This window comes from Morus notabilis, unplaced genomic scaffold, assembly GCF_000414095.1.
Source record: "Morus notabilis unplaced genomic scaffold, ASM41409v2 Scaffold54, whole genome shotgun sequence".
Taxonomy (NCBI): domain Eukaryota; kingdom Viridiplantae; phylum Streptophyta; class Magnoliopsida; order Rosales; family Moraceae; genus Morus; species Morus notabilis.
Window position 1 is genome coordinate 225,434 of NW_010365453.1, and position 10,100 is coordinate 235,533.

A 10,100-nucleotide genomic window follows, 5' to 3' on the forward strand; every position below is an offset into this window, starting at 1 on the left:
CTCAAATTTACCAAACCTGTGGCTAGCGGCGCACTATCCCAGCTTTCGCTTCCTCAAGCCAACCAGTCTGAGTCCTCAGCTATCACTGTCACAAGACAATACTTTAGGATTCTAATCTCATTCCTAAAGTAATTCAGACTCAATCATATCCTTTGATTTTCCTATTAGTATGCCATAATCAATTTCATGTTTCAAATCATAATTCCAAGGGTTTTAATTCAAAAACATGGATTAAAGATGCTAATGCATTGACTCTAGGTCTCCAAATGAAGCTAATTTGGGTCCTCCCCGAAAACGGGGGTCAAAACAACAATTTCAGGCCAAACAGGGTCAAACCCCGTGTACACCGGATGACCGGTGACAGACAGGGCTTCACCACCGGTCGATCGGTGGTGTGCAATCTGGTTGACCAGTGGCCTCAGTGTAACCCGGTCGACCGGTGAAGAACTCCAATACAAGAAAATTCATGGAAATCAGTCTAAAAACCTGTAAATCTAGTCCCAATTCACAATATCTCAAGGGACAACACTTGAATCCAGCTTCTAGGCACTAAAACAAGTACAAAGAACCCAAGATCCCCAATTTCTACCCTAGTTTTACTCAAAATCCATCAAAATTCATTTTCGAACCAAAAATAAGTTTTAGAATCCAAAATCTAGAGATTCAGGAGAGTTTTTTCAGAAATCGTACCTTGAATCCTTCTCTTGACGTTGAAAACTCTTTGAAACTTTCCTTTGGTTTGAAATCCGGTTGATTTGAAGCGAACGAGAGGCAGGACCGAAAGAGTGAGAGAGAGAAAGGGTGCACGGGAAGGAAGGAAAAGAAAAAGAAAGAAAAGGAAGAAAAGAAAAAGAAAAAGAAAAGAAAATAGACAAGTACCAACATTTAAAGAAAACCGTCTAGAAATGCGCCCATACACACTTCTGAGTTAAAATTAAAATTACTGAGAATATTTAAATACCTTGGAATTATTTAAATTACACGTCAGAAACATTTATTAATCAAAACCCAATTAATTAAATTAGATTAGGCACACTAATAAATCTTAATTATCTCAATTAATTCCACTTAATTCTTCGGGGTGTTACAACTCTACCGCCTTAAGTAATTTCGTCCTCGAAATTAGAACTCACCTCACAGTGGAAACAGATGCGGGTATCATTCCCGCATCATCATTTCAAGCTCCCATGTTGCTTCTTCAACTCCATGGTGCTGCCACAACACTTTCACTAACGGTATCTCACGATGACGCAGACTCTTCATCTTCCGATCAAGAATCTGAACTGGTGCCTCCCGTATGTCGTGTCATACTGTATCGGAACATCATACCATTGTACTATAGCTTTCGGATCAGGTTGACATTTTCAAAGCATGGAGACATGGAACACGTCATGCACGTGAGATAACTCAGGCGGTCAAGCCAATCGATACGCCACAACACCGACTCGTTGCACGATCGGGAATGGTCCAATATACCTTGGCATAAGCTTTCCTTTCACACCAAATCGAACAACTCCCTTGTGAGAGGAAACCTTCAACAGAACAACGTCACCTTCCTGGAATTCCAAAGGCCTACGATGTAAGCAGTCGTTCCCGAATCACTTTGAGCTGTAAGCAGTCATTCTCGAATCACAGCTATCTTCTCATTATTCTCTTGGATGACCTCTGGCCCAATAGTGAGTCGATCTTCTGGTTCCAACCAATAGACATGTGATCTACAAGGACGACCATACAAAGCCTCGAACGGTGCCATACCGATACTGGCCTGATAGCTGCTGTTGTAGGCGAATTCAGCAAGGTGCAGGTATTTCTTCCAGTTCCCGCCAAAATCCAGAATACAAGCATGAAGCATATCCTCTAGAATATGAATAACTCTTTCAGATTGCCCATCAGTCTGAGGATGAAATGTTGTGCTAAAGTTCAATTCCGTTCCCATGGCTTCCTAGAAACTCCTCCAATACCTTGCATTAAAACGCGTGTCATGATCAGACGTGATCGACAACGGTACTCTGTGAAGCCTGACAACATGCTCCAAGTACAACTCTGCCAGGATCTTCCTAGAATATGTCGCACGAAATGGTATGAAATGCATAAATTTCATCAACCTATCCACCACCACCCAGATGGCATCGTGCCTGTGCTCAGTTCTCAGTAGTCCCATCAGAAAGTCCATCGTGATGTGCTCCCATTTCTATCCCGGAACAGGTAAAGACTGCAACTCTCCAGTTGGCTTTTGATGTTCAGCGTTAATTCGGAGGTAAGTTACACATTCCAAGACGTATTCACGAATGTCTTTCTTCATGCCTTTCCACTAGTACTGTCTCTTTAGGTCCTGATACATCTTGGTACTTCCCGGATGAATAGCATATCTCGATTTGTGAGCCTCATGCAAAATTGCCTTCTTAATCTCATCCACTTTAGGAACAGCTAGGCAGACACGAAAGTACAGTGTCTTATCCTCTCAGATTCTCCAATCCTCAAGTTGTTCTACATTTTGGATTCGAACCTAGATTCCTTAGAGATGAGAATCTTGCCACTGATTCTGCTTGACTTGTTGCACAAGAGCTGGTGCAGAGATTAGATTATACACCATTGCCTGGTTATAATCCTCATGGTACTAGAGGTCATAATCGCTCACAACGTCAGTCCTCTTCTAGTCCTCCAGAGCTAATAACACTAAAGTCCTTGAGGTCTTCTTGCTAAGGGCATCAGCTACCACATTAGCTTTTCCTAGATGGTACTATAGTATGAAGTCGTAATCGTCCATGTACTCCACCCATCTCTTCTGCCTGAGGTTTAGATCTTTTTGAGTAAATAAGTACTTCAGACTCTTATGATCAGAAAACACTTGAAACTTTACCCCATAGAGATAACATCTCCATATCTTCAGAGCAAATATCACTGCTGCTAATTCCAAGTCATGCGTTGGGTAGTTTCGCTCATGCGGTCTCAGTTAGTGAGATGCATAAGCTACAACCTGTCCACCTTGCATCAAGACACAACCAAGTCCAACCCCCGAGGCATCAGAGTACACCTCATATGGTTCCTCGATATTGGGAATAGTCAGGACTGGTGTACTTGTCAGCCTTGCCTTCAATTCCTAAAAAGCACGTTCACATTCAGCATCCCACTTGAATCTGACCTCTTTCTTGGTCAACCGAGTCATCGATGCAGCAATACTCGAGAAGTCCTTTACAAAACGCCAATAGTACCCTGCAAGTCTGAGGAAACTGTGAATCTCTGCTACATTCTTCGGCCTTTCCCATTGTAGCATAATCTCGATCTTGGAAGGATCTACAGAAATTCCTTGTCCATAAATTACATGCCCAAGGAACTTCACTTTTGTCAGCCAGAAGTCACATTTCTCCATCTTGGCATACAACTGGTGTTCACGAAGGGTCTGAAGAACAATCCTCATATGCTATTCATGTTCTTCCCAAGTCTTCAAATACACCAGGATGTCTTTAATGAAAACAATTACAAACCGATCCAAGTACAGCCGGAAAACACGGTTCATTAAATCCATGAATGCCACCGGGGCATTCGTCAACGTAAAAGGCATTACAAGAAACTCGACGTGCCCATATCAAGTGCTAAAGGTTGTTTTCAGGATATCATCCTCCTTGATTTTCAACTGATGGTACCCAGACCTCAAGTCAATCTTAGAGTAAAACTATGATCCACCCAACTGATCGAATAACTCATCAATCCTCGGCAGTGGGTATTTATTCTTCACAGTTACCCTATTTAACTAACGATAGTCAATGCACAACTGGAGGGATCCGTCGTGCTTTTTCACAAACAACACCAGTGCACCCCAAGGGGAAATACTATTCTGTATATACCCCTTTCCTGCCAGCTCTTCAAGCTGCTTTCTTAATTCTCTCATTTCGGCCGGTGCCAGCCAGTATGGAGGAATAGAGATAGATGCCATTCCCAAAATCAAATCGATGTAGAATTCAATCTCCCGATCTGGCGGCAACCCAGGTAGATCCTCAGGAAATACATCTGCAAACTTATCCACTACAGGAATTCCTGCACTATCTCCACTTATCTCGGGTTCACCTTCCAAAGTAACAAGGGAAGAAAAATAGGCTAGATTCCTCCCTCCCCCAACATTGTACCTCAACAGGCATTCTCCCAAGACTGGATTCATATCTGCCTGATACGCAATAACCGCTCTAGACTTAGTCATCAAAGTCACTCTCCTACGGTAGCTATCAACAATTGCTCCGTATTTCGATAGCCAATCCATTCTGAGTACCACGTCAAAGATACCCATCGGAAGGATAATCAAATCAGCTCTCAATCGCTCACCCCCAATCGTGATTTCACATGATCTACACACACTCATTACCTCCAGACACCCAAGTGGGGAGTTCAAAGTCATCGGGACTTCTAAATTCTCAGATTTTAGTTTCAAAGTCTGAACAGAAGAACTCGATATAAAAGAGTGTGTGGCACTTGTATCAAACGACACATGAGCAAGAGAATGAGAGATTATAATCATACCCTCAACCACCGTATTACTGGCCTGACCGCCAGAACTGCCTCCTGTCAGGGTGTAAGCTTTCCCGTTCGCTTTCCCCTTCCCTTTATCACCAACATTAGGCCTTTGGGTCAATGGCCTATACTTTCATGGAGGAGGTATCTATACCGGTCCCGGCGCCTGGGGCCGTAACTGTGTGTACTGAGGTGGTCGGTAGGCTGGCACGGGAAGGTAAGATGTTGGCACTTGCAGCTGCGGCTGGTAAGGCGGCATGAACTGCGGTGGCCTCTCTTGACCATAGGAAACATCACCCTGGGGCTATTGAATCTGCGGCTGGTTTCGGTTAGGACAATTCCTCCTAATATGACCAACCTACCCACAGTGATGGCACTTTGGTCGGTAGGGAGAATTTCTATCACTCCCAGATGAACTACTACCACCACTTATCACATCCCTACTAACCTACCCTTGGTTCCAATTTCTTCTGCTGCTCTATTGTGGCCCACACAAAGCAAAGGATCCACTCGAAGCAGAAGCTCGAGTAGCTGCTTCCTTACTTTCCTGATAGGCTAAGTTATCTTGTTCCACACTGGTAGCAGCATCCACCTGGCCTCAAAAATTTTTGATCCTTAGAGGCACTAACGGTCTCCTTACATTAGGTTTCAAGCCTTTCTCAAACTTCAGGCATTTCAGATGCTCAGATTCCACCAGAGATGGCACAAAACGGGACAAATCATTGAACTTAGCCTCATATTCCCTTATCATCATATCACCCTGCTGCAAGGTCATAAACTCCAATGCCTTTTATTCCCTGTAGCTCTGAAGGAAGTATTGTTCATTGAAAAGATATTCAAACTACTCCTAAGTCATTTCAGCAACATTAAGCCTTCTTCTAACTTGCTTCCACCAGTTGCTTGCTTGGCCTTCCATTTTATATACAACGAATTCTATCCGGTATTCTTCTGGCACTCCCATAGTATCTAAATGTTTAACTATGAAGTCTAACCAGAATTCTGCTTCTTGAGGTCCTCCCTCACTATTGAATGTGGGGATGGGTGCACGGCTAAATTCCCAGAAGTAACTTTGCTTCCTATCCTCAACCGGCCGCTCATTCTGAGCTCTAGTGGCCATGCCTTGAAAGGCAGCATACATGGCATCCAGAAACTCTTGGTTCTGTGGAGCCGGGTTGTTAACCGGCCTATGCCGTGGTGGCATCTCCTTTATCTGAAAAGAAACTAGACTGTTCAGTGGATTCCTAATGTCACACATGCATGTACAATCTTACGGATTCTTAACCTAGGGCTCTGATACCACTCTGTCACACCCCCCAAACGGGGTGGGTGACGTGGAGCTCGATTAGGGGTTAATCGAGTAAATTCCCAAACGAGCCCCACTTAACTTGATTAAAATATAATATGAATTCCTAAGTCCTGAGCCTCTGACAATACATAGGGCTCCACCCACAGGACAAACAGTATTGTACATACATGAACATGTAAATAATCATTACAGACACCAATCACAGTCTAGTAAATCCAAATATTACATGAGTTTACAAAAGTTCACTTCCTTACATTTATATGTCAGAGGATGAACACAATCCTCGCTTGATCCAATAGTAGCAAATATCCAGCTACTTCGCACTGCTCCTAAAGTCCCCTGGGAGGGATTAACATTTAAAAACATTGAAACGTGAGCGAAAGGCCCAGTCGGATATATTTGAAATAAACTTTATAAATAAGTGAATAAATAAATGTGTGCGTAAATAAATAAGACATTCAGTTCCAACACAATAGCTGGAACCTCAAATCTTTTTTCTCAAAGGAAATATAACTGAAAATTACCGTATTACAGGCATCAGCAAGTAATTTGTACAAATTACTTACACAACCAAGTGCACAAGCCTACCCGGACTGCGTTTCGGGTTCTGGCCCCCGAGGATGCACTCTCCACATCCTATCTAGGCCATCAGCAATATTTTCTTACCGGTTTGCAAGATCTCTTTCATTAAGAAATCATTTATTAAACATTATGAAATCGTTATTATAATTCCACTACAACAAGCCGTGGGTCCTCATGAACTACAACAAGCCATGGGTTCCATGAACTACAACAAGCCACGATTTCAAATTATTTTTCTTTTGCAAACAAGCCCCTTTTTTTAAAACATTCGCAAGGCCAAAAATCCTTTTGAAAATCAGGCTCACAAAGAAAGGGATAGAAATCCTACCTCAAATTTACCAAACCTGTGGCTAGCGGCGTACTATCCTAGCTTCCGCTTCCTTAAGCCACTCAGTTCGAGTCCTCAGCTATCACTGTCACAAGACAATACTTTAGGATTCCAATCTTATTCCTAAAGTAATTTAGACTCAATCATATCCTTTGATTTTTCTATTAGTGTGCCATAATCAATTCCATGTTTCAAATCATAATTCCAAGGGTTTTAATTCGAAAACATGGATTCAAGATGTTAATGCATCGACTCTAGGTCCCCAAATGAAGCTAATTTGGGTCATCCCAGAAAACAAGGGTCAAAATAGTAATTTCAGGCCAAACAGGGTCAAACCCCGTGTACACCGGTGGTGTGCAATCCGGTCGACTGGTGGCCTCAGTGTAATCCGGTTAACCGTACAGGTCGACCGGTGAAGAACTCCAGTGCAAGAAAATTTGTGGAAATCAGTTCAAAAACCTGCAAATCCAGTCCCAATTCACAATATCTCAAGGGACAACACTTGACTCCGGGTGCTAGGCACTAAAATAAGTCCAAAGAACCCAAGATCCCCAATTTCTACCCTAGTTTTACTCAAAATGCATCAAAGTTTGTTTCGGACCAAAAATAAGTTTTAGAATCCAAAATCTAGAGATTCAAGGGAGGTTTTTCAGAAATCATACCTTGAATCCTTCTCTTGACGTTGAAAACTCTTTGAAACTTTCCTTTGGTTTGAAATCCGGTTGATTTGAAGCAAACGAGAGAGAGAACCAAGAAAGTGAGAGAGAGAGAGAGAGGGGGGGGGGGGGGGGGGGGTGCACGAGAAGGAAGGAAAAGAAAAAGAAAGAAAAGGAAGAAAAGAAAAAGAAAAAGAAAAGAAAATAGACATGTACTAACATTTAAAGAAAACAGTCCAGAAATACGCCAATACACACTTCTGGGTTAAAATAAAAATTACTGAGAATATTTAAATACCTTGGAATTATTTAAATTACACGTCAGAAACATTTATTAATCAAAACCTAATTAATTAAATCAGATTAGGCACACTAATAAATCTTAATTATCTTAATTAATTCCACTTAATTCTTCGGGGTGTTACACCCTATAGGGTTGGTAGAGCCATGGAACTCTGGCGCTTTCATATGATAAAACCTTTGTAGAATTGTAACCTAATGTTCATTATTTACTGGTTGGTAGTTATGTTCCTCAACTGCTACATGAGCGACTGGTGCAGGTGGTATTCCTTGACCATCCTGACCATCGACTGCAGGGGGATCTTTCGGTACTCGTAGATCCTCGTGAATTGGCTCTGCTCCTACTTAAGGTATCTGAGCCTGTCGTGCTAGCTGTTCACATAGAGCATTCATCTCTTACTGTTGCGCTCTTAACTGTTGTCTCATTTCGACTATCTGTGTGGTCAAATTGACCTCCGGCTGTGTTCTAGCCGCCTGGTCTAACGGTTGATCCATGATCATCCATTAAAGGAAAAGATTATTTAAGTTTTCCTTTCTTCCTGATGTCTAAAAGCTCATTCACTATATGCGAAACGAAGTTCTATCGCTATAAAGATACTTAAAATCTTGCTAACTTCTTTGATAATTTCTCTCTCATAGGCTTTTAATTCCCATATAAGTCTTTAATATAATACAAGCATAAACTGTTAATTTCTAGATAAGCTTGATTTCTTATATAACTTAACTTTGATACAAAACTGTTGGAAGTGTTCTTTGTATATCACTTCCCCTTTTTCTATATATGTATGATCATCTGTATAAAACTACTACACAAAACTTCTATTGAGAGTGACTATGACTTCTCACTATACATTGAAAGTAAGTCCTATACAAAGGTACAACTGAATGCTCGAGTTGAGAAATACTCTTAGTCCTTGTCCACGACCATGCCCTCGTCATCATCCCTAGCAAAGTCCTCAATTGGAAGAGGTGCAATTAGTTGGGGAACTGGTATATCTGGTATCCCCTCTTGAGGCTACTGAACCATCTCTATAGGCTCTAACTCTACTATCTGATGATAATCTGGGATTAACTAGTAGAGATATACTGCATCTCTAACCCATCAATCCTAAATATACATGACTCAACAATTCAATTCCATCATGAAAAAGAGAGCTAATTTACTCTTTTAAATTCTACTTACTTAGGCTGTGGCGGATAAGCACACAACAGTATGGAGTAGGATGGCAGGATACTGGCTCTAATACCAATTGTAATAGACCCTGACTACAAGGCCGTTACTTAACTATAACTGTGCTCTGATACCAACTGTGATGACCCTGCTGAGTTGGCCATCACTAAAACTGGTTTTAACATATCCTTTCTGAAACTCCCAAAATTTGAGATACTTTTTTTTTTAAAAAAAATGCTACCTAGAATGATGCAGCATTTTTTTTAAAAAGCTGTATGAATGCTGTAAATTTTATTTTTAAAATGCTATATATAATGCTATAGAATTTTACTTAAAAATGCTAAATTATTTTCTTTAAAATGTTGTAGTATTTTCTTTAAAATGTTGTATAGAATGTTGTAGCATTCTAAGCATAAGTTTTTTTCTCTTAAATAACTATATTATCATTTCTTTTACACTCACTGTAATGACATAAATTCTGGTTTCCACTTTTGAATATAGCAAAGTGTTTATACTTCAAAAACAATTCCTTTTCTAAAGCATGAATTTACACATAGTTATTACTTGCTTCTCAAAATCCTGCTAGCTTACACAAACTTAACAATATACTGCCAACTTTCAAAACACAAGTTCAGATAGATATTCAACAAAATCTTTTTAAAACCTTTAACTGTTGCGGAAATAACTGTGTGCGGTATCCATTTCCCAACCTCTACTCCGCTCATCCACTGCCTCACCATCGGTCCATCAAACATTATGTGCAGGTTGCTTACCTATAGTATAAATACTCTGAAATGAGCTTTCGCTCAACAAGTAGGAACTATTACTCGCAAAATAACTCAAAGTTCACATGACTCTATATGCATGAATTGATTATGCTGTCTTATGATGTTTTATCATAATTTTACTGTTTGTATTTATCTTATTTACTGATGGGCCAGAGTGCTCATTCCACTTGCGCCCAATCATCGGGACGTAAGGGTTTGCAATGTCCCCAACGACACCGTGATTATAAACTGAACTGACTACTTCCCTCTCAGAGGACATTATTATTATTATTATTATTATTATTTCCTTCTCCCTTATGGAGCCTGATTACCTCCCTCTCAGAGGCTGGTACGGAACTCAACTGAGTTTCTTCTTATAAGTTCCTCTTAACTTATTAAGGTGTATGCAATATGACATAGCATAGGATACTATAACATGGAATATACTCAAACACATATAATTCATGTGCACTGCTTAAGTGTATGC

At 40.7% G+C, this 10,100-nt stretch overlaps 1 protein-coding gene across 1 annotated transcript; it reads right to left on the bottom strand.

Moving 5' to 3' along the window:
- Positions 1-2,953: 2,953 nt before the first annotated feature.
- LOC112093552 (uncharacterized mitochondrial protein AtMg00860-like) lies at positions 2,954-3,418 on the bottom strand. The gene is made up of 2 exons (XM_024172229.1): positions 3,143-3,418; positions 2,954-3,100 (listed from the first exon to the last, which is right to left on the bottom strand). Exons 1-2 carry the CDS (start codon positions 3,416-3,418, stop codon positions 2,954-2,956), a joined length of 423 nt encoding a protein of 140 aa, XP_024027997.1.
- Positions 3,419-10,100: the final 6,682 nt, after the last annotated feature.